Below are 25,281 nucleotides of genomic sequence, written 5' to 3'. Positions count from 1 at the left end.
TGGAGAATTCAGCCAAGGTTCAAATACAGAGTCAATTAAAATACTTAAGCAATAAGACATTTAATTTCTGAATTCCTAAGATAAACTATCAACTGTAAACTTTTTAAATGACTGCCTGCTCACATACCTCAATATTTTGGACACTTTAGTCAACAGCTGCTGAAATGTATCATTCAGCAATTTTACAAAAACTGCCATCCTGTACAGACATGGAATAATATTAAAATACATGAGTAACACTAAGTTCATATATTTTTGGCCATTTAATTCCGACTTCATTAAGCCACACCTTATTTATAAACAATAGTAAATAAAAAGCACTTTACTAATACCTTGTAAAGACTGGAAGCTGAGACTGGATAACCTGGACTCTGACAACTACAAGCAGGAGTGTACTGAACATTAGGACTATGAGCTTCAACAGTGTTTGGAGCATAGAGAAGGGAATACTGCCCTTCCCTCGAAGAATCTGTATAGCTGTGTCCAGTAATGCTGGGAAAGTGTACTGCAAATTAAAAAATTGTTTATAATCAGACAGGGTACTCATTACTCTCTCATATAAATATGAGCTACCTAATACCTTTTTCCTTGGTTGTCTCCAAACATCTGCTCCCAATAGTTACTTAATTCAGTTACAACTCCTTAGTGCCTTCATGAAAGGTCCCCAAAATAAGGTCTCTAATAAATTATTCAAGTAGTCTTGCTAACACTATCATAACTGAACCTGTACACCTGTAGCTATTTTGTGCTAACAGCTCAAAAAATTGTACCATCTTCAGAGGCTTGAACAGATCAATCAAAACCATAAAATAAACTCTCAAGAAGAAAAATCACTATTTTCAGAATTATCAGCCCCTCTGAAAATTTGCCCTATAAACAAAATTCCTTACAAATGACAGAAATACTATTCACTTCCTGATTAGCCCTGGCTCTCTATTTTATGCCTCTACAGCAGTAAGTCATCACTACTTGCCTCACGAACATCATGATCTTGCACAGTTTCCCATTACATAAGCTAATTTCTTCTCTGTGTACCTCTTTCCCTTTGTCTTCACGACTTCTGCTGGTGATGATTTATTGCTTCACTTATACTGGTTGACTAAACTAGAGAAACTGAAAGGTTTTTGAGGACTGGTAAAACTCTAAATTCATGTGACACCTGTGCTTTCAGAAGAAGCCTCAACTTGCATTTTATCTTTCTTACTCAACTGACTTACACAATCTTGTTAAAATTTAGTGAAATTGAAGATAAGATCAAAAGTTTCTCAAAAAAAGGAAGACTGGGCTGAAAACCAGTGACATACTGGTGATTTCCTTAAAAATCCAGCTAGAAAATTGTATTTTAATTCACTAGACCTGAAAAAGCAATAGTTACAAAGACATCTATATGATTTTGGTATTTTGGCCTTGATTATATGTCACCAGGATAGACAATCTTTCACCTTTTATTGGTGCATTTTTTGCAAAATTTTCCTGCATGTAATTATGAAATAACTATTAAATGTTCTTAAAATGTGCAATGCTACATTTTAAATGACACTTATTTTGATTGTTTAAAAGTTAAGAATTATTTAATTGCAGGAAAATCTTGTTTCTTTAAGGAAAAGTTACTATTAATTTAAAGGCTTATCAATGCTTAAAATTAATCATAGCAGTATTCTTAGAACAACAAATTTCTTAAGAATATTACTTATTTAAATAGGATTACTCTAAAACACCTGGTTACTCAATAGAAAATGATGAATTTGTATATAATATATTCTCTATTTTTACTACAGTGATTAAAAACAAATAATCCCCCACCTTTATGTACCTCGAACTTCAATCAAGATTGTTACATATTAGGATTTGCAAATCTCAGCAAGCTAAAACCATAGGCTTCCATTAAGACTTGTCAAGCATATACTGAATATTTTACTAACATCTCTGCATGGCATGCAAATGACAACGTAGAAGTCGTTTTATACCCTCACCATGTACTGTCAAACATGAACTCACTCAAAAAAATCTGAAAAATGTAACAACTATTGAGTAGACCTGAACTGAGAAAGATCAATGCTGAAATATGATGCTTCAAAGTACTTGATGTCTCATACAGAAATCCACTTTATTTTTCAACAGCTTACCCCTTGAGCAATAAAGACTTCATACACACAGCATATCCCCACCACAGTTATTCCTTGTTCTTTACACAGTGTTGCAACAGCTACTAGAAATACAGTCACTGCAATTGGAGTCCACACTGCAAATAAAGATGTTACTGAAAATATTCCATCTTACAAAAAAACACAAACATTTAATAAAGTAAATTAACCTAAGAAGTGAAGGTTTGGGCTCCTCATGTTTGAATATGCCACATTCTGTAAACTTGTTTAATATGTAATCTCTTATGAAAGATGATGAATTTTACTCTACAGAAAATAATATACATGCATCAATTTTAAAAGTGCCTCCCTTAAATTAAAATAAATGAAAGATAAAAGACTAATTTTTAAGTAAAACAAAATATCTCAGTATTTCCTAAACCACCAAAGCACTTTTTCAAATGGAATACTTCATATAGAGTCATAACTTCTCACTATGTCAATCTGACTCTGGCAAAGAGGAAAGCCTCCTTCATTTGCTCTGAAACTTTGCAGCTTACTTGTGACTGAACACCTGAGGTACCTCAGCACACTTAAATTCCACTTACATTGCAAAAATAAAACTCAGTGCAAGGATCCCCTAGGGTACGCATTATAAAACTAATTAAATAAATGCTTAAGTCTTGGGGGAAAAAAAATGCAATTTATATTGGAAAGTAGTATTACATGGGTATCTTGGTTCTGAAGGGGCTTTGGTACACACTTGCTGAATAACCAGTATACCTCTATTATGGTTTTAAGAGTGTTTCTATCACTGATAAAGAAATTAATCTATTTGTCAATTATTTACCTATGGTATTGTCTGGCCCTTTTGACTTCGTATATGACAAAAAAGCAGCTAGGAAAAAAATAGATGATAAAAGCTCTGCTCTGCCCACAACTCCAGTTACCTGAAAAATAAAAGAAGAAAAACCTTAATTATTATTAAATATTTATTATTATTTTATATTTTAAGATAGTATTTGTTGAGGGTTTTCTTTTTTTAGTTATCTAAGTATGCTATTAATATGTTAATAGATACTTGTTATTATATAAAGCTAGCAAATCTTTAAGGAAGTACTCCATAGAGCACAGGAGTCACCAATCTCCCAGGAGCAGGAAACTGGGTAAAGAAAGCAAGAGGTCAGTGTTGCTGAGTAGAGAAATTGTGGTCAAACTAAAGTGAAAGAAGCAACTACCCAGGCAGCAAAAACAAGGACAGGTAACCTGGGAAGAGTAACACGGGACAAAGCCCAGTTGTGCAGAGATGGGATAAGAGAGGCCAAGACAAAGCTGGAACTGAACACGGCAAGGGACATAAAGAATAATAAGGAAGGTTTCTACAGGTAGGTTCATCAGAAAGGGAATGTCAGAGGTGTACCTCCCCGCACCAACAGCTGAAAAACTGGTAACAATGGACAAGGAGAAGGCTGAGGTACTCAGCATTTCTGCCTCAGTGTTCAATGGCAACCTCTTGTTTGTTGGTGAGACAGAGAAGAGTGAATTTCATGAAATTCAGAGAAGCATTAAAACACATATTTAGGGTTGCTTCAGAATCCCCAAAGAAATACAGCCTCACTCCCATTTCAAGAATTGCCTTCAAAAACACTTAGATGAAACCAACAACCTGATATGGAAGACAGGTCATTATGCTCATGGCTATTGCAGTAGTCACTGTGATGACTATAGCACCTTCTAGGACTACCAGTCTTCCTCGCTTCTTCTCCTCTGCAACACCTCTGATTGCTAACAAATGTTTACAAATAACATGGCTGAAAAACAGCATGCTGTCCTGAGGCAGATGGTAAAGCTCACAATTTAACTATGACGATGCTGAAAACTGACTTTTTACCATCCAGACCCAACTAGAAAGTTTTATTACTAGTACATTCTTGGCCAAGCATGATTGAGAAAGTAACTCAGTATCCAAGGTCACATGTAAAGAAAAACATTCTAATCTGAGTCTGAAATCATACTTCAGTACTTCTCTTGGGACTACTGTATGTTTACCAAATGATTCACTGAATCACGCACAAAGCATGGTTCACAACTGGTAAGACACGATAGTTTGTGTTGATATTTTGAAGACCGTCTAAGCATTTGTTTCCAAAATATCTTAAGACGTTTCAAAGATTCCTGGTCTAGATTCCAAAATTATCTAGCATTAATACATTAAAAAGAACTTTATCTCTAGAGCAGTTGAAAGAGAACATTAATAAAGCATGTTGGTGCCTACACAGTTGACTGCCGACGGAGAGGTTCTATTTCTGGATACAAACGTGACTTAAGAGAGAAAATTCCAGCACTCACAAGGTTAGTTGACATCCTGTAGTTATAAAGGTGATTTACATACTTCTGTCCAGAACAGTAGCAAAGTAGCTAGGAAGACTGAACTGGAATTGTAAAGACAAGGACAAATGAAAACTATGATGCTGTTAATTCAGCCCATTTCCTAACAACTTCTTCCTCAGAAAAATATTACCACTGCAAGAGCTTAGCTTCTTTCTGAACTCAAACAGAAAATTATCTTCTACTTACCCTGCTCTGATAACTTTTCCAGGAAAAGCCTGTTTATTGTAAGAAAGGCAAAGGGTTGAAATATTTATGCATTGTACCTGCTGTTTCAAACTCTTGTGCAGGTGACTAACAAGTAGGAGATGAATTTGAAGGAATTAAGACCAGATACCTTTCAATTATAAAAGATACAAAAATCCCTAGTCCTAACATAAATCTCATTATTACCTCCCTTTTTCTGCATAAGCAAACTGCCACTTGTCCTTCTTTCACACACTAAAAAAGGTAGGGTAAGAAGAAACCGAGCCCTTATCTGACTCTTCACTGAGTACCTAAGTACAACAGCAGGGGGATTGAACTCGAGTTGCAGTTTGGCAGAGTTTCCAGCCAGCACCAGGTTGGAGCGATCCCTGTGTTACAGCGCCCACACGTGGCCGACGCCAGGCCTTACACAGCCTTTGCCAAACCGCTTCAGAGCAACCAACTTTAACATGGCCTCTCTCTCACCATTAGCTTTTGTTACACAGCGGGCTCTAGGTTGTACGGTACTTCTACTAACTCTGATGCGCAGTACTAAAAGCATCTGTGCTACTTATTTTGGACAGAATCTGAAAGCTCAGACATAATAAAGAATCACTGAAATTTAGACTGAAAGCGATAAAATTACACCGGTTGATCTAACCTGCGAGCCACTAATTTAAGTCACTGGCAACATGCTAACACTCCTGCAAAGATCCTATCACATTTCCTACAAAGAGGAGGCAAAGCCAAATTTAGCAATTTAAAGCATGTTTTTTCAAAGAACAAGAAAACTAAATGAAATAAAGAATTTTATTTTTTAACCCATATTTTATCAAAGTTTTTATGGGGGTTTGTGCTTTGGAATAAGCAGGAACTTTTAGGTGCCTAACTTTTGTATTTTAAACATTTCATTAACTTCTTGCAATGACATATTAGTAGCTCAATTAAAAGTCAACTATATCAACTCAATTCCTGTAAAATTTGCTCAAAATACATGGATGCAGGCTTCTTAACTATTGCTTCAAGGACCTGTACTATTAGTGAATGAGAGAGATGCAAACTCTTTACCCAACAAATCAGGACCAAAAAAATTACTACAAAGTAAGAGCATACCCCTCTTATTTTATTAAAATTGAATGACTCTACTCCCCCTTCCCAAACAAAAAAAACCCAAAAGTTCCACACAATAAAGTGGTATCACCTCCTGCCCTCAAATCCAGAAAAGCAAACTGAAGGGGAGTAGAAATAACAGCAGAAAACACAACAAATCTGCGTTATCAGATTTTCTGGCAGAAATAAATCTAATGGATGCTGATCACATGACTTCATTTCCTCCACAACACTGTGAGCCTGGTTGGCCATTAAAAAGTATACCAGCAGAAAACTTGTACAAATAAAGCTTTATAATAGTAGTGAAGAATTCCTTTAGAATCAAAGAAAAGAGGAGAGAAAATATTTCTTCCTTACACACTATATGTTAGAAAAGTGGAAGGTTCAAACAGAATTGGAAATAAGCTGGCTATAGCATAGCAACGACTAAACCTAGAGAAAGTCCTGCTGAGACAGACACATGGACATAAAACAAAGTAGACAGAACAGACATGGTGATTAGCCACAAGGGATTCTGGAAATTAATTAAGAGTCATTCACAGTAATTGTAAAATAGGATACTGGATGAATCATCACAGAACACAAATGTCTACGTAAACTGAAGTCATAAAAGCCAGCATGCATAGAGGCTTAAATTATTTAGTAACTAAATTCATGTTTCTTGAATTATTTTCCAGCAGCTGCATGTAATGCAAAACAACTCTGAGCATGAAAGTTTGTCACTTCCACCACTCACTGCAAAGGGAAGAGTAAGTATGAGTAAAATCATGTTTTCTGGAGTGATATACGTATATAAACACATATATATACACACACATATATATACACATACAAGCAGACACAAACACCATGAAATTTAAGTTTAATTAACACATCTTGAACGAATTAAGCACATCACAGCTGTACGTACCGCTTCAGTATGTATTGGGTGCACTGCAAAGAGCAAGGATGCAACTATGCTGCTCCTGTTGTCCAGGAAGAGCTTACAGACCTTGAGGAAGACTATGCAAACCACCACATGAAAGACCAGATTCAGAAAGTGGTACGAAACTGCATTTAACTCGCTGAACAAGTAGTTTAAACGAAATGTTAGAACTGTGAGGGGACGATAGGATTTATGACTCCTCTCCTGGAAGAAAATGAGTAAATCAATTAGCTACCACTAACTTACAAAATACTTTTCTAAACACCTATCCGTACATGAATCCCCTTCTACTGTCAGGCCAGCTACCTTTAAAACAAAGATATAAAAATTAGTAGCCCTCCCACCCCACCCCCCCACCAAAAAAAAACAAAAACAAAAACAAACAAACAAACAAACAAAAAAACCCAAAAAGGCTTTTTCCACTAGACATGGTTAAGGATTTCCTTTAGGTATAAAAATATTAAAAAGCACTACTTAAAACTTTACTATGGGAATGTAGGAACCTACTTAACCCTCAATAAATACACAATTAAATGGCAAGTGGAAGCTTTGGTTACAGGGTTACATGAAAATTATGTATCGGAGTCTATTTGTAGAGCTAGCAAATATTATGTCACAAGGAACTAACCCTGTAGGTTATGAACATAAGAAAAGATTATAAAGTGCAATGCCTTGATAAGCAGAGAATGTATGAATGGGAGAGAATTTTTATTCATTTGCTCAGCAATAACATCATGTGTGACTTTTAAAACTATATAAAAAACCTTTAGCCTTTGCTATTTAACAATGTTTATCAAGAGCTTCAATGCCAATGTAGCTTTTCAGATAACACATAGGCACTCTATATGGGGCTACAAATCAGAAACCCTGAATTAATATCTATATCTATACATATACACACATACAAACTTAAAAAGATGAAAAAATTCAGTATCCTAATTCCAAGCTTTGTTGTTTCAATGTTAACTTTCCTTCCAGACTGCATTTAGAAATAGATACCCTTGTATGTCAATATCTAACTTTTGCAGGACAAAATAAATTGGTCAGAGTTGTTAAATTTTGATATTGCGATTACACAGGAGATGACATCTTGCATCTGTGTGCTGTCAGTACAACTTCATTTTCTTACCAGTGCTTTTATTGAACAAAGAATACAAGCTACGTGTGTTACTGATATTACTGTACAAAACACTACCACCAAATTCCACCAAATCCAAGCTATTCTGTTAAAACCACACTAGGAAAAAGAAGTGCAAAAACACTCTGCAAGGTCTTTTTCAACTTCCTAAATGTTTTAAAATGTTTCACGAACCATTTACCTCAGACATTGGAGTACCCCAGAAGTCATTCTGAAACAGATTTCTCAGTGGAGTAGTAGGATGCAAATCTTTGTTGTCCAAAATTGCTGAAACATCATCAAAAACAAACCCACAAAAGAGACTGTTCCAGTAGCAAGCTGCCACCACGCCAACTATTAGTGCTGCTTCCTTCAGGCTTACGTCAGCCATCTTCTCTAGGAGGATTCATGGACAAAAGCTGAAATATATGTAGAGAAACTTGAGTAGTTTTACTTAATGAACTCGATAAAGAAAGTCAAATTAAGACATCAAATACTTTAGAAGTAAATGACACTCCATACCTAAAAATCAGTTAAGATAGAAAAGTTTCCTCAAGTCACACATGTAACATGGTTTAGTGTTTAGAGTAAATACTCTCATTAAAATACCTTACCATTAAAAAGCCTTATAAAAGGTGGACACTGCTACTTTTCATGATTTACTTGGGGGAAAGAAAAAAAAAGTATCAATAATAAACTGTGGTGTAGTTTTTGCCAGACAGCTATGCAGTTCAAGTGAGTGCTGGAAACTAATAAACTATGAGAAATAAATTCTCTGGAATCCTGAGTAATTTAACGTACGCAAAATTTTAAGTTAGCAGAGGCAGAAAGCGTGTCAATTACTTATGGGGTTTAGGTTTAAAGGTGTTTCTCAAAATATTTCAAAAGCTATTAAAACTAAACCAAACTTCAAAAATTCTGATAAAAAAAAAGGAACTTGTAGAACTTCATAAATAGAGGGGTTCAATGACAGGTTTAGGACATTAATAATAATAATAATAAAAAGTTAAACTTACCATTGAAGGTCACAAGTAGGCTCATTCGCATTCTTTGTAGAAGTTCATGAAAAGGTCATTTTTTTTCCCTCAATTGTGCCAATTGCTCTGATGTCACTGATTGTTCATGAGACGAATATCTAAAAAATAGCATGCAAAAAACCCAAAATTAACTTTATCTTATACTGTTTTCTCTCATCTTGCATAAACTTCCTAAGCCCTAGAAATCATTAATCAGCACTTTTATAATTATTTACAAAATATTGCATGGGTGACCTGATCAAAAGGTGAAATTACTGTGTATTGGAGTTGTCCAAAAATACTGGTCTGCCTTGGAAGAATAAGAAGGTAACTACAGATCATTTCTTCTGACACTGGTTGGCAATGCATAGACCACTGCCAACTACTGGGACTGAAGATACTGAAAAGCCACAGACTTAAACACTGACTTCATTTTGAGAAAGTGGACATGACTGAACAGGAGCATTTTCCCCAAGAGAGGAAGCATCTGTATGGACACTGAGCAGCTAATATTAGCCCGATAACTCGGATCCATAAATACATAATGACTGCAGCCTTATGTTTATTAAAGCTGATGAGCTATTTGAAAGCTACAATCTACTTCATTGTCCTAAACCCTGAAATCCTGGGGAGGTTTTTTTTTCCTTTTGTCTTCTGGGCTTTTTAAAAATTTTGTTCAGTTTTATCATATAACATGCTAAGCTGGAAGGGACTCATAGAGTCCAACTTCTGGCCTGCACAGGATAATTCCAAGAATCACACCATGTGCCTGAGTGTTGTCCAAATGCTTCTTGAACTCTAAAAACAGGCCACAGAGATCTAGATAGGTGATCTTGTTTGTGGTTTGCATTGTGGACCTGAGAGCATGACAATCACTCATCACCACAACTAGTGGCAAAGGAATAGCGGGGTACATGTGCAACAAGATGCAGGTGCAGCTAAACTAAAAACCAGGACACAGACAGTTTGAAGAAATCAAACCAAACCACTTGGTGTTCCTCACATAATAGCAGTTAAAGGGTTGTTTTACTTTTGTAGTACTTGGAGCACTGGCTATTGATGTTACTTCAACCAAGAAAACCTTTTTTTGAAAAGCTGCCACCACCTTTGTAATTAACAAAAATAAGCAAAAAGACCCCACCACAATGCTGAAGGATGCTGCTACATCTTTTTCATAGAGTCATACAATGGTTTGGAAGGGGCCTTAAAGATCATCCAGTTCCAATTTCCCTGCCATGGGCTTGATCCCAGTACTTTAAAAGTAAGCTTAAGTTTACAACTGAACATATCTATGCTGTTCTTGGCAGCCAGAGAAATCTTATTAAAAAAGAAAATAAAGCATGCTGCAGGAATACATGAAATGACAGCCTACTTCTGAAACTGAACTCACCACTTTTTAGTTCCCCCTTCAAAGAAGGTGGATATGAAACATGCTTCTACCCTGCCAGAATTTGAAATTCCTTTTTTTTGAAAGCCTCTTAACAGTGCACTTCCTACTTCTTGAAGTTCACTAATTCTACTGAAAAGCAGTGACACCTGAAAAGGATCTAAAATAAACATATCAGGATTTTCCAACATACAAGTCTTTTATTATTTTAAATACTGTGATATAGTAACATTACCACTGAACCAACTGTAAGTTAATTTAAATTCAACCTTTAAGAAAACGCATTGTGAGGTCAGTAGGGTTTTGGTGACTTCTAATTCTTTAATAACACTTATTCAGTAACAGCTACTGTTACCTAACTAGCAAAAATCCAAAATTGCAAAATATTGCAAATTCAAAGTATTGCATCTAATCAAAATGAAAAGCTTAACCAGCCTTAATTATTAGCCCTTTCAACTTATAGTAGGTTTCCACTTTTACACACATCAAAAATATATCAGAACATCTACTTTACCTCTCCCTTAATCCTAGGTGATTCTGCTACTTTCACAAGTCCTTCATTTTGCTTTGAATTTCTAGTATTCCTTCCAATCAGAACTTCACACACCACAACTGACCATGCTGCTCCCTTGACAGAGCTCCACTTACCTACATGCCAGCCATAGGGGAAATACTGTTTTCATCTGAATGAAAGGGAACTCTTAAGCATAAATAAATTCAGATATTAGATAAATCCAAATTTCATGTTTAAGTGGCTAGCCCACCATCAGAGAAACTTTCCAGAGAACTCTAAAAATATTCACATTTAACATTTATTTTTTTATTGCAATTCACCTTCTCTTTTATATACATACACATTTCAATCACAGATACAATTACAACTACATGCAAATACATGGCTATCTATACTTTGTCTTTCAAGATAAGTATTTGAATCACGGACACTCCAGGCAATCCTGAATCCTAAATTTACTGTAAGCAACGAATATACACAACAACATGCCCGGTTCTGGTTTTAGCAGCAAGTCACACAACATACTGCTTGAACTGCACCAAACTTGGTAATCTCTAAAGAAACACACCATACCCCTCTCAAATTTCAGTTGTGTGCTGAAGAACTAGGTCTTGCAAACGTAGTGAGAGACCTAGAGGCATAATGGAAATCTGCTAAAGCCCCCATATTCAAGCATTCTGCTTCCAGGCTAAGCACAGAGAGAAAAATGGGAAATGTAAGGCCACGTATAACCTGTAGATTGCACAAAACTGTAGCACAGCTACTTTACTACTTCTGATTTGCATTCCGGCATTCTAAGGTTTTATTTTCCTGAAATGTACTGTAAAGATACACAGAGTTAAGAATATTACTTTCTTCCACCTGGTCTGATTACAGTGTACTTTTAATGCTCTTGGTAACTTAAAGCATAAGTATGGAAAAAAAATTGCAGTCCTTTATGTTAGCATAACAATGCAGATTTTGAGGAAGTTTTGCCATCAGAACTACTATGTCCTATCTGTTACTGTAGATGGGTCCACCCTCACACTCCAAGCTCCAAACCTGCAATGATCATCAAAATGCTGAGAATGCAGAACTAAAGCAGAGGTTTATAAAAGATCATCTGTATTTGGTAAGCCAGGCAAAAGCATGCCTCCCAGTTTACTCAGGGGAAAACAGCAACTGCTTCTTGGCAACCAAAACCGCTTCCATGCCAGCTAATCTATTATCAGTATGATGTTGGAAAGTAAGAAGCCATCTAAGGAGTACAGAACACTGAGAACCTTGAAAATCTCAAATGTGCAAGAGGCTGCTGAAAACTTGGTATGACTGGGCTCATGTGAGTGGATATATTGTCCTTCTTACCCAATTGACACCTCGATCAACCCAAGTATGTCTTGCAAGTGCCAGTACTTCACTCCCAGAGATGGATGCACTTGATACACAGCTGCAAAACAGTGCCTAACAACTTCTTTGTTAAAACAGACTTGCTGCAAGGGAGAACCACATCACTGTCTAGTCCTAAACATGCAAACAGACCGACTATCCCTCAAGTTACATTTCATCTCACCCATCGGCTACGTTCACAGCTGCTAAGACTGCGTCTCAGATACCTTAACCACTCCTTGGGCTGTATGACTGCCACTATGACTGCCACCTCGTGGTCTAGGGCACAGCCACAGAGCTACCATTTGACTGGATGAAATCAGGACAGACATGTACTTCACATAGCTTATTACAAAGACTTCTGTTGGATGCTTTAATTTACAATAATATCTGACCATATAATGAAGAATATACAGCTGAAAACAATAAACAGCAAGGTAAGTCTCGGGAGTCAGAAACTGCACAGTAGTCATGAGAATCAACTGTAAAAAAAAAAAAAAAACCAAAAAAACCCAAAAACCAGGCTGCGCAAAACAGCCTATCATTGGACTAAATTCCTTAGTCTGTTTGGCACAGAAATCTGCACTTTGCACTGCACCATTTTCACATTTGTACAGAGACATTAAGTGGAAAGGACAGAATAGAACCAGAACTCTCAAGCCCATTTGGCTCATCAGGCCCATAGTTTTCCTCTTCCAGCTTCTTGAGATCCCTCTAATAGTTCATCCACTGTTCAAGAATAACAGAGTAAAATGTAAGAAAGTCCCACAAACTGAAAAAATGCACTGACAAAAAAGCAAGTAACAACCACCAAGAGCCAAAGGACCTCTAAAAGGTAAGAAAATAAAATATTTCTCAACAATCACTGCTAAATCCATGATGCTACAGATGGTTTAGCACACCACATGCTCCAAGATGCAGTAGTCTGCATGAGAAAACCTCTGTCACAAATAAAAAATGCATAATTATGTTCTAAGAGCATCTTAAGTTGGGAAATTTGGGAGTGCAAAAGCCATTTTCTGTCCATTAGAATTTGGAAAAAATTGGCAAGCATGTATCTTGTCAAGAATACAGTTGCAATCCTGAAAACTAAAATGCAAAGGCTATTTATCACTCCATAATTAGCTATCTATCTGCCACCTTACATTAAAAGACCCTTGCAGGAACAAATATGTTCTTGTCCATTTGACACATCTAACTAGCAAACTCTAGTAACTTAAACATACATTTAAATTTTTTTTCTTCTACTGAGTAATGGCACTTTCATGGATTGAAAGGCGTCAATAACAATGTGTTAAGCCAATTTATTAAAAAAATAATCAGGCAATAATGGAGATTTATTTACTCTAGAGACAAACTTTATTAATCACTGAAGGTTTTGAACTGTTTAGAACACTGTTCACAGTTAACACAGAAAACCATCAAATTATCAAAGTTGGAAGAAAATGAAGAGCTGTTAAAACCACTCCGAGGGTTATTTTTATTTTTAAACAGGTGAACAACTTGCTCATCTAAGAGATGGTAGCTGAACTGATGAATATCTGCAGAGATATATACAAACGAGTAGCACAGTCACTTAAAAATAGCATTTTAATTCAGCTTCTGAGGCTCTACTAATGTCCTAATTTGTACTGTCTACTTGCCAACCTCTGTTTAGAGTTAAACTGATTCTGCTGATTTATTGCAAGTGCTTACTGGCAGAGAGAGATCACAATTTTGTTTCTGTTTTGTCTTTACAACACAGTCATGAACTTTGCCTACTCTTAAAAATCCCACTCCAAGGTAAAACTCCAATATGAAACAACTTAGATGCACAGCTCAGATTTAAATGATTTGGCTCAAATCTGATCTAGAAGGCAAGAAGCATTTGGGAATATGAGAGACAAAATAATACAAAACAAGCCTGGATTCCCCTTTCACCTTGCTGAGATCCTAATATAGGATAAATATAACAAAAGTTGTATTGTGAAAACTACCTTTTGCAAGGTTTGCACTACCAGATCAAGAGGCACGGGACTATAGGGAAATACTCTTCACTACACAGCAAGGTAATGGCCTCCAGCCTTCTCTTCGTATGGCTCTGAACAATTAACTACAAGAGCACTGGCAGCTCTGATACAAAGAACACGTGTTGCAGGCCAGATGAAAGATCTCCCATGGGGAAAGAACAAGCAGCTGAACTAACACTCAGGACATTTTAGGTTACTCTGGTACAAACAAGGACCAAAATGTAACAATTTAAAATGGGTGATATGGAGATACTGGTTTAGCTGGTGGTTTAGTTTCAATTTCTTCAATGCAACTGGTGCAAGTCAGATGAAATACAAACCGCACAGGTCTACCTTGTACTTCATAACTTAAATCAGTAATAGAATCTCACATGTCAATGTCAAACCTTTAGGGATTTTTGCTACATTCAAACAGTAACGTTAGAGAAACTACTTAAAACATCTTTTGTGACCTCACTTGAGCAAAAACAGTGTCTCTAAAATAACACTTATCACAGCTCTCAGTGTTTCAGAAATGTAACAGCAGAAACTGTGTGCTTGTTTACTCCAAAGAGTAAACTAACAAAAGCTACTTGTGAGGTAGATGCTGAAAACACAGCCTTTAGACTGTGCTACTCTGTCCTTACTTAGTATGCTGGGTCTGCAGATGATTTCTTGTGTTCTTTAAATAACATTCAATTAGGCTTTTCACAGTGCAGTTTTTCTATTAGGTCTTTGCAAGGGCACACTGTTATCAAAGCTGCAATTTAACATGTATACCTAACTCTCCTATCAAGAGTAGGTCAAACTATTCACTATGGAGCTGAAATGATTTCTTGGCTCCAGAACTATAACTACTTATTCCCACTAAAAGATTCACTTACACAAAGTTCATCACGTGAGGTGATACAAAACACAAGAAAAACTAATTTACTTGGTCAAAGTCCTGCTGTATTTTAAATGTTTTCTTATTTTGTGTAGGGTTAATACTTCAATTTGTTTTACTTTTTAAAAAAAATTTGGAGTTTCCATGCCCACCTCAAATCCAAATACCTTTTACTTCTGCACCAGTGGTCTTCACCAGCTGCATTACACAATTAAAACCCAGATATGGCTTCGCTGCCAGTAAGTATAACAACATGTTTTCTGCTGATTCTGCAACAGAGCACTCAAAAATGCTGACACAAATAAAGAACATTAAATAGCTATACTGGCATTAACAGCTTGTTAAGATGATGATGATTAAAAAAAAAGCTCCTATACAGAAGCATTCTAGCATCTGCCACAGAAAGATTCATTTCCTAAAGGCTTAGTTAGTGGCTAAGGTGCCATTATTTTCTTTGTCACTTCAAACACCTATAAAAGTCCCTGTTACTCAGAAATCATTGTTTTACACTTAACCACAATAACTTTATTTTTAGTAACATTACCCATTCATTAAATATAACCCAGTCTCCTTCCCTTCCCTAACCACAGTTTGCTTTTTGCACTTAATATAGAACTATAATAAATCAACCCCTGGCTGAGATATAGAAGTCTTTGGAATTGTGGTGTGACTGGAACAAGCTGCATAACTATAAGGAATGAAAGGCATCTTGTCAGTCTTCATTTAATATCAACACTGATCAAAAAATAGCAAAAAAATTGAAAACAATTATTGATCCAAAAAAGGACAAAAGGAAAAAAGGACAAAGATAATGTTATAATAACTTTTCTCTTACCATCAAAACAAAATAAATCCACTTCAGGTCTCCACAGCTGTTGAATAAACAAATACAAATAGATAAATACTCCTGGAACCGTTAGTAGTTTATGTTTTTTTTTTTATTCGAGAAGATGTCTTCCCACCCATTTAACTAAAACACAGGACACCAAACCTTCTCGGCTATCAGACCACTACCAAAACTCAGACTTGCTGGCCAGCAGTACCCAATAGATTCGAGGAGTTTATAGGTGTGACTTTTCCCGTGCCTTCTGGCCCCCACTGTTCCCTACCTACCCCCAAAGCACACACGTACCCGGACAGTCCCGCAGCCCTCCCGCCGGCGGGCCAGGAACCGGCAAGTCGCCCACAGCCCTGGGGCGAGGCAGGCAAGGTAAGGAAGGGCAGGCCGGGCGGCGGAGGCGCCGAGTCAGGGCGCGGTGCCGCACACCGCTCGAGCAGCGGAGGCAGGGGTCGAGGCCGCGCCGCACCGACGCGGCACGGCAGGCACGGCCAGCGGACCGAAACTCCCGGGGGCAGCAGCGACACCGGACCCTCTCCTTCCTTGCTCTCTCCCTCTACCCCACCCCCGGCAAGGCCCGTCGCGGGGGCGCGGCGGCGGCAGCGCGCCGTACCCACCCTACCTGAGGCCGGCACACGCACCGGGGCCGCGGCCCCACCACCGGAGCCGCCACCCACCGCGCGCTCCGCCGCCGCCGCACACGGCGCACGCGCGCAGACCCCAGAGGCTGTCGGGAAAATGGTGGGCGGTGCGGCCGGCCCAGAGGCATGCCGGGAGCTGTAGTCCTGGGGAGCTCGCCCGGTGGCGGGGGTGGTGTTCGGGGTTGTTACCCTGGCCAAGCGGCGCCTTCGGGGTACAGGGACAGGACGGGATCGCGCCCTGTCCGCCTGGCTCCCCCTCCGGACTGGGAGAGTCCGCTCGGCGCCGTTGGGCTTGTCTGCGGGTGCCACGGGAGCGCTGACATTCCCTGCGTCCACGAGTATCCGGGTTCGCGGGGGAGTCTGATGGCGTCGCCTGGCAGCGGGCACCGTCATCCTCCGGGAGCGGTGAGGCCACGGGGCGGGGGGTGCGCCGGGCGAGGAGACCGAAAGCTGCCCCCGGCAGGAGCGGCCCGGGCTGGTGGCGGCTGCGGCTGGGCCGGGGAGGCGCGTCCCGCTGTGTGCCTGCTGTCGGCTGCTGCCGCCGCCGCGCCTCGCGGGGAAGGCGGCTGCAAAATAAAGCGATTTGTTCCCTCGGGAGAGCTGGAATGAAACGGGGACAAAATTGTGTCAGCAGCATCGTGGAGGGATCCTGGGCAGTCACTGCATTCTGTGGCTGGGATATGCCGGACAGGAGAGAATAGGAACCCTGCAAAGAATCTCTCTCGATTGGGGCTTTGTAATTAAGATCTTGCGCTTCGTAGAGCTACGTCGGGTAAATGCAATTTGAAAGTCAAAATGCTTGAAACTGGATCACCCGATGTAAACAAATACGGAATTAGCAGAGCACATCTCCCGCGTGATTGTGGTGCTTCTTGTATTAAGTCCCCCTGGAATGCAGGTGACTCTGCTGCCCATTTTATACACTCCTTGGGAAAACAGCAGCTCTTCCTAGGGGTGCTTGATCTCACTGTGATGGTGAGGTATCATCACCATGAGAGCCTGGCTGCCTCTGCGTGGTTTCCCAAATAGAAACCAAGGCATTGTTCTGGTAGTACTTGAACATAACCCCCAGACTTCCTTTTCTGTCTGGGTCTGCTGAACTTTACATCTGGCCATTTTGGGTAAGTTTGATTCCCCGAGTAAGTCCAGAAAATCTTGTTGTAACTAATACCAAATTTCCATCTATTCCACACATTTTGTAGACCCACGGAGCTCTGCATCTCACCACATGGATCATCTGTTTACTAGAGCCACTGGTTTTAGCTGAGGACAATGGATGAGCAAAATGATGAAAAACTCTTCAATGAAATAAATTCTCTCACAGTATTTATGTACTGTGGAACTGTTCTGGTTTGGCACTAATGACAGACAACTCAGGGAAGTGATTTACACTGTGCATAGGTTGTGCCCCCCTACCTTACTATAGCTGGTCTCCCAACAAGTTGGATTCAGTTGTTTATGTACAGATATCTCTCCTTTTGGATAAAATTTAAGGACTGATATTTTCTTAGGACATTATTTTGTACGTTAAGGGAAAAAGATAAATGCGAGATGGAAGGCAGGAAAGGATTGAGAGTAGTAGGTTTGTGTATTTGCTTTCAGAATAGTTTTGATTGTTGAGCATTTAAAACTCCTAAGTTTTACATCTCATTGTTTAAGAAAAAATGAATATGTTTAAGAGCTTGCATCCTTGGACAAGTATATTGCTGAAATCAAGTGGTATTCAATTAACTGAGTAAGTCGAAGTATCAGTATTCTCCTTGTACTGTCCTTTGCCATTACAATGAAACAGAAAAGCAATAATGTATAGAAGCTGTCATCCCTGTGAAGTCATGGATTGAGTGTAATGCGTATTTTATGTTTAGCAGACATTGAAGAAATATAGTAAATACAGGGGACCTTTCAAGTAGTTCACATATTCTGAAAAGATGAAGCTCATTTTTATCTTCCCTTAAGCATACAGCTGTATTTCTGAGTCTGACAGCTCTTCTTTCAGAATACTTAGGCGTATTGGTTTTGGAAAGTAATACCAGTTTCAGCCTTTTATTAAGGAAGGAGTTTTCGGTTGTTGAGTCTTTAAACTGCTGAATGAGGATCAGATCTTAAAATATTGTGCTCAGCATACAGCATTGCTGAAGTTATTGATTGAGATTGTTTTGGTTTTTTTTCCTGTAAATTACATATCCCTGCTGTGTCATTATTTTTTGGAATAATACTGCATTTACTATTGTAGCTAGCTTTATTTCTTTCTTAATTTTTCTTAACCATTTTACCTATATTCATAATTTAAGGCAATATGTAGATTAATAAATGTTCTGTTCTAAACTTAACAGAATTCACTTTTTGAAATATTATTCAGAAAGTCTAGCGATAGCTCAAAAGAGCAGAATAATCCAAGATTTCAAATCCCTTCTGCCTTTTTCAGATACTGCATTGATTTTTCGGTATGTGAGAAATCATTGTGGCCCACAGGAACCAGTAGGTAAGCAGTAGAAGAAGACTTCACCACTTTCTGATGAGATTTTTCTTATTTTCCTGGTTGATTAATGTCCTTTGTCATTTCAAGCACTCTAATAAAAAAGAAATTATGTTTAATACAATGTCAAGAAGTCAGTGCTCACAGTATCAAACTAAAGAAGATGTTGGTTGTGTTCGAAATATTAGAAATAATTATTTTTGTGTTTGTTCGTTGGCATAAAAATACCACATTAAGAGATGGGGAGGAAAGAAAGGACATGGAAGTTAAAATACAGGTTTCATGTGTGTCCTGGTCTTCACTAATAGTTTTAAGAATTCACTGAGTATACATGGTGTAATTTTTAACAGAAATTTTTAACAGTTTTGTTATAACCTCCTGGTATGCAATAGATCTAAATGTGAATAGAGTGTTAATCAGTGTTAGTTATTATAATCATTTTGTGTGTTCACTGGCCAGCCTTCATTAAATCATTTGACATAAAATTGGTTTGCACTGAGATAATGCCTGATAACTGTTATTTTAATCTTTGTTCCAGGAAAAAAAAAAAAAGTCATACCTTCAGTATGGCACCCATTTTAGATTGGAAGAAGCTCATGAAAGTTGATCCAGATACTCTGCCTCATGAAGAGGAACTAGCAGATAGATTGCTGGATATCACGTTCAAGGTACTTGAGAAAATGGGAACATGAGGGTTTTGTTATATTCCCTAAACTCTCACCGGTCCTTCACTTACATTATAGATTTATTTGGTGGATTTCATTGATATTAGGGTAAAACTACTTTTGTCTCTTTCCTTAGGTTGACGGGAAAGACTTAAAAACTGAAACTCCAGAAAAAGTGATACACCTTTTTAAAATTACTCAATCGCTACTGAAGGTTTGTATTAAGGCTTACTTTCTTCAATACTGCAGATGCACTTGTTTTTTATGTTTAAATGGAAGCATCATTATTATTTTTTTCCCCTGTTCCTGAAAATACTGCTTACTTCTCAGGTAATTTAGATGCTAAATGTGTGCTTGCACCAGAGTACCTTCTTGTGTAGCTGTTGGAATTTAGTACTGGGAAGTGAAGTGAATTGGAATAACATAGATATTATATATAACATCTAACATCATTGTGTAGATGGAAAATGCAAATAAATTTCTCAAAATAAATATGTTTTAGACATGAAGTCTATGGATCAATCTTTTAATTTATGGTTGTAGTAAATATTTCTCCTTTCCTTGCTATGCTTCTTTTCTCAGATGAAAACTCAAGAGGTAGAACTGGCACTAGAAGAAGTTGAAAAAGCTGGGGAAGAGCAAGCCAAATGTGGTAAGCAAGCTTTTATATGCTGTTCCTAAATGATTTGTTAAACAGGTATTTTAGGTTTTTGGTCTTGCTGTTTTGTGGCTTTTTTAAGGTTTAGAGAACTGAACAAAATACCAGCTGTTCTAAAGTCAATTGCTTCAATGAAGCCAAATATTTAACATCTAAGGTTAACCATTGTTGTTTTATGTGTTTTTTTTTTTACCTTACTGCGTAATTCACTGTATCTGTTCTATTTTAACAGAGAATAATTTTAAAACCAAGCTGATGAAACTTCAAAAAGAACTAGAGGTATGTTTTAGAATTTTGTTAGTGCATAGAATGCTCTGGTGAGGGCTTTTAATTATTTTATTTTAAACTAGCATTTAGGCTTGTGGAGTGATGAAATAGCCCTACATTGTAGCAATGCTTTTTATTTTTTTCTGAATATGCACCAGTCTTGGGTGAATAATTACTTGACTTTCTGTATACTTGAAATGCGTTTATTTTATATATGTGATATGTAAATATATATATATTTATTTATATTTATACATTTATTTTAGTTTTAGTATCTGCTTTGGGTTTTTTAGTTCTTTCTACTTTGAATTTCTACTATATTTATAATGCTGGTTTAATGCTCATAAGATGGCACAAAAATCTGCTGGTGGTCGTGATACTCGTTTTTTGCGTGATGAGATCCGCCAACTGGAAAAACAATTGGAACAGAAAGAGAGGCAGTTAACAGATACAGAAAAAGAGTTGGAAAAAGAGAAGAAAGTGAATGAACAGGTAAGAAGGACTTTAGCTTGAAATCTCTAGAAGCTGTTCTGTCAAATATTTGGTAAAGTTGATGTTCTGAAAAAAGCATCTGAAATTTAAAAAAGAAAAAGGAAAAAAGAAACCACTGATGAAATAGGGTTGCTGTGCATTCGTTTTCTTTTTATTTTCGTTTCTGGAGTTCATTGTGGTGTCAGTGATGCATATAAAGGTTTTCTGTCTTGTAGCTTGCTCTTCGAATTGAAGATGCTGAAAATGAAAACATCAGATTCAAAAGAGAGGTTAGCAAAACTTATTGCTGGCTTACTGTATTTTTGACTTTTTAAATAAATATATTAGTATATTTCTGTATTTAAAATTTTTGGTGTGAAGTTTAATTTTGGAACATTTCCTGTTTACTAGTGCAGAGTAAATGTGTAGTACATCTTCTCCAATAAAACATAATTAATTAAGGTCAGGAAGTCTCTACATTTCAGTTTGAATATTCCTACTGTCCATTAGCTTGGCCTGTATTTTGGGTTTTGAATTTTTAGCATTTTACTTAAATATTATTGCCAAGTAGATTTGTTTAATTGTTGTCCTGGGGTAAAAACTTGATAATCATTTGTCAAAATACCCTTCTATATATGTGTGTTTATGTATGTATATGCATGCAGAGGTATAACGAAAGCTGTTTTATTTTGTCTCTATATTGATCAAAATTTAGGCTTCCAAAATCAAAGCTAATGTCTAATATTTTTCATGCTTTGTTCTCTTGGACTTGTTTTCTCCTTTTTAATATGAAGAAAAAGCGCATAAAGAAAAAGGTGAGGTTTCTAAGACTTTTAAAAGCACACTGTAGGAATTTGGATGGGTTTTGCGTGTCTTAGCTCTTTGTGTTAGCTCACTAGAAATACAACTTTGACTCTTAGAAATGGATTTAAGTTTGGATTGCTTTTTGTGCAGAATGAACAATTGCGTCAGGATGTGGTTGACTATCAGAGGCAAATAGATTCTCAAAAAGAAGCAATTCCATTACGAAGAGGAGAGGTTTCTGATTACACATCACAGCTGTCCAAAAGAAGCTCTGAGCTTGTCCAATATTTGGATGAAATTCAGGTAGAAATCTGTGCATTCCATCTAGTAGCTATTGGAGTTTTACTCACTGTAGTGTCTTTCATGACACAATGTCAATTTACAGGTAAAGTCATGTGGAGTAAGGGAATTCATAATATAATATGACAGGGTTCTGTCATACATACAGTCTGCATCTATGAATTTGGCAGAAGTAATGAAGTTACCGACAGGGAGAGAGCTATGTCTTGTTTGCTGTTTGGATTTGTTGAAATTGATAACAAAGAGGGGAAATACTCTGTTCTGTGCTAATTTCGTGTAAGATGGCCACTTTCTAAAAGCAGTTTTTTCTTTATTTCTGTAGAATTTGACTGAAGCTAATGAGAAGTTAGAGATTCAAAACCAAGAAATGAGGAAAAACCTTGAGGAATCAGTGCAAGAAATGGAGAAGATGACTGATGAATATAGCAAAATGAAACTAATTGTTCAACAGTCTGATATTATTATGGATGAGTTAAGAAAAGAGAAAGATCGGTACAAATTCCAAGTAAGAAATGACTCATTATTTAGTATAAATTTTTTTTAGGTTTCTACTCTGCTTTTGTATTTTAGCTGAAGTTAAAACCTTCTGTCAATGCAGTTAAAACCACACACTCCTCTGAAGTGATGTTCTTTAAAAGTAGTGTGATCTTTAAATGTGGTACAGATTTTAAAATTTGACTGTGGATCACAATATTTTTTTTTTATAGAATGTTAGCCATGCACTGTTCTCAAAATCATTCCTTTGCTGTTGTAATACTAATCTGTTAAATGCTATGTACTTGATACAGGGTGTTTGTACATACATACTTGTTGGCCCAGACCTTTTTGTAATGTGATGTTCATCCAAATGGCATGTCTAGGTTCAGGATCTTTCAGACCAGCTGAAAGCAAAGAATGAGGAAGATGATCCGCTCATGGCAGCTGTAAATGAAAAAGTTGAAGAATGGAAGGTATATTTTAGTACTTTAAAAATCCTTTTTAGGAATTACCTCAAGTGTTCTGATGGCATTTTATCTTCTTTCCAGAAAATCTTAGCTTCAAAAGATGATGAAATCCTAGAGTATCAGCAAATGCTATTTAACTTGGAAGAGAAAATGAAAATGGTCCAACTTGATGTAGACAGAAACAGTATACTGTCCCTTCAGCAGGTACAGTTCATGTCAGACACTGCACACATAGAAATCACCATTAACTAAATATGCTATTGACCAAATATATATTTAGTCTTTCATAGTTTGCAAATACAAAATAACTTGTATTAATTTTGAGAATTATGAGACAGGTCGATTCATTCCACTTCAAAGTTAGCTTAATAGACAGTATACAAAGGAAACTTCTCTTTATGTATGTATGTGTGACCTGAGCTCTTGGTAGCTGGCTCTGTCACTTTCATATTTATATTTTCTAACGATTAAGTAGTGTTTCTAAAACATGGCTTAGCTTTTGTCCACTAAATTTGTTAGTTATGGAGTCCTACCTAGTATTTAATTTTCTGTGTTCATTTGTCTCATCTGATTAACTCTGGTTCATTGTATGATAGAGCTAGCTGAATTTGTGTATCTCTTATTTTCACATAAAATTACTTAGTTCTTAATGATTTTGAATGTCTTCACTTTCTTAAAAGAACAAAAAGGAAAGCATACGTTCTGATTTTTTCTTTTTTCTTTTTCTGATTTCTTCTTTTCTATGGAAAACATACTCTCTGATTCCAGGATGATTTCCTGCCTTGCTTCAAGTTTTTTTAAGTAAAGGTTTAGTGACATTTATGTTGCATTTTGGGTTCTTGTAAACTGAGCACTGTGAGATATATTTATGCAGTCTTCCGATCCTAGTGACAGCTTCTCAAGAGAAAAACACCCTGAAGTACAAGTCAGTCTCGGGTATCAGAAGAGGAAAAAAGCTGAAAGGGGTTGGGGGAAGGAGGGAGCATTATTAGCATCTAATTTTAAAATGTTTTGTGTAAATAAGCATGTATTTTAAGTATACATTTAAAAATAAAATCAAGTTGCTGCTCAGGTTTTTTACTCAACCTTCAATATATGTTTATATTCTAAAGGGGTATATCTAGGATTTTACAACTTTGCTAAGCTCTGTACTTTTAGGTTTCAAATATGATTATATTTGTAAGACATCCTGGAAGTTGTTTTTCAGAACATTGGTATAAAGTAAGGGCCTTGAGATTTTTACGTTTTTATTATTACATTATTACTATTTTACATTTTATTACTTTTAATGCCTCTAAGTTTTTTTTTAAGACTCTTTTTAATCTTTTACCACCTTTCTTATTCATCACAGAAAAAAATAACATTAAGCTTTCTATGTTGTTTCTGAAGTTCATGTACAGAAATAGGATAGTATACATACAAGTCATTTCCACAGTCTGTGTGTAACTATGAATGTATATACATCCAAAACAAGATAGAATACAAATTTTTAAAAGTTAGAAGGCTTGTTGAAAGGCTTTCTGCAGTTCACCTGTCATGTATGATTGATTGTTAGGACTTGCAGTCTTGAACTTGTATCTCTCAGTTCCAAATGGCAATTGTTTATGAGGAAGCTGCAAGAACCTGTATCATCTGAAACTTTTCATGTAACATTGGCCAGCTCTGAGAATACTGTTTCCATTTAACATCCTTATACTAAAGTGCTGCTTATTCTTCTGTGTTTGAGTGCCTTGTTTTCACTTTCTTTTTTATTTTTCCTGCTTTGCATTTATATACCAAACTTCTAGATAATATCTGAACTCTCTGTTGTAAGTATAGTATAATTGATGTTATGTAAATTGTTTTGCATTAGCTATGTGCAATTTCTTCATTTCTGATGTGGTGTTCTGTATTGGTAGTTTGCCTGTCAGTCAAGAAGGATCCTTTAATGGAGTTTCTTTTTTTTGCATGCATAGGGTGTGCAAGAGCGAGATGCTCAGATAAGATTGCTCACTGAGCAAGTTGAACAATATACCAAAGAAATGGAGAAAAATGCATTCATTATTGAGAAATTAAAATATGATCTCCAAAAAGATAAAGGTAACATGACTATTTTGTGTTAATGTCAAAATCAGGAAAATCAGAAACCACACATTTACTGTGCATTCTTTATTTTTTTTAGAAATACAGGAAACAAAATTGCAGTATTTGAGTAATTTTTAGTCTCTAATAATTTTTCTTAATTTTATTTTATTAAACATTCATGTAGAGT

General features: G+C 36.8%; 2 protein-coding genes across 13 annotated transcripts in view; one reads left to right on the top strand and one right to left on the bottom strand.

The window, feature by feature from the left end:
• Nucleotides 1-16,464, bottom strand: part of TMTC3 (transmembrane O-mannosyltransferase targeting cadherins 3) — a 29,394-nt gene extending 12,930 nt beyond the window's left edge. The window contains exons 1-8 of one of the 3 annotated variants that reach the window (XM_062492069.1): nt 16,427-16,464; nt 15,802-15,838; nt 8,827-8,945; nt 8,013-8,229; nt 6,679-6,897; nt 2,935-3,034; nt 2,127-2,242; nt 333-505 (exon numbers count right to left, since the gene is read on the bottom strand). In XM_062492069.1, the coding sequence (XP_062348053.1) occupies nt 333-505; nt 2,127-2,242; nt 2,935-3,034; nt 6,679-6,897; nt 8,013-8,201 (797 nt within the window). In that variant the 5' untranslated portion in view covers nt 8,202-8,229; nt 8,827-8,945; nt 15,802-15,838; nt 16,427-16,464. Of the gene's footprint in view, nt 1-332; nt 506-2,126; nt 2,243-2,934; nt 3,035-6,678; nt 6,898-8,012; nt 8,230-8,826; nt 8,946-15,801; nt 16,078-16,098; nt 16,122-16,426 lie in introns of those variants that run through there. The other 2 variants (XM_062492070.1, XM_062492068.1) reach the window with 2 other exon arrangements.
• A 208-nt stretch (nt 16,465-16,672) lies between these two features.
• The window catches only part of CEP290 (centrosomal protein 290), a 57,498-nt gene continuing 48,889 nt past the window's right edge, over nt 16,673-25,281 (top strand). For 2 of the 10 annotated variants that reach the window (XM_062492056.1, XM_062492064.1), the window contains exons 1-12: nt 19,190-19,589; nt 19,723-19,800; nt 20,169-20,238; nt 20,477-20,523; nt 20,860-21,003; nt 21,219-21,272; nt 21,777-21,797; nt 21,937-22,089; nt 22,409-22,591; nt 22,947-23,036; nt 23,112-23,234; nt 24,986-25,109. In XM_062492056.1, the coding sequence (XP_062348040.1) occupies nt 19,425-19,589; nt 19,723-19,800; nt 20,169-20,238; nt 20,477-20,523; nt 20,860-21,003; nt 21,219-21,272; nt 21,777-21,797; nt 21,937-22,089; nt 22,409-22,591; nt 22,947-23,036; nt 23,112-23,234; nt 24,986-25,109 (1,252 nt within the window). In that variant the 5' untranslated portion in view covers nt 19,190-19,424. Of the gene's footprint in view, nt 16,851-18,870; nt 18,928-19,189; nt 19,590-19,722; nt 19,801-20,168; nt 20,239-20,476; nt 20,524-20,859; nt 21,004-21,218; nt 21,273-21,776; nt 21,798-21,936; nt 22,090-22,408; nt 22,592-22,946; nt 23,037-23,111; nt 23,235-24,985; nt 25,110-25,281 lie in introns of those variants that run through there. The other 8 variants (XR_009933160.1, XM_062492058.1, XM_062492061.1 and 5 more) reach the window with 5 other exon arrangements.

This window comes from Cinclus cinclus, chromosome 4 (genome assembly GCF_963662255.1).
Source record: "Cinclus cinclus chromosome 4, bCinCin1.1, whole genome shotgun sequence".
Classification (NCBI taxonomy): Eukaryota; Metazoa; Chordata; class Aves; order Passeriformes; family Cinclidae; genus Cinclus; species Cinclus cinclus.
This window is presented reverse-complemented; position numbering and strand designations above follow the sequence as displayed.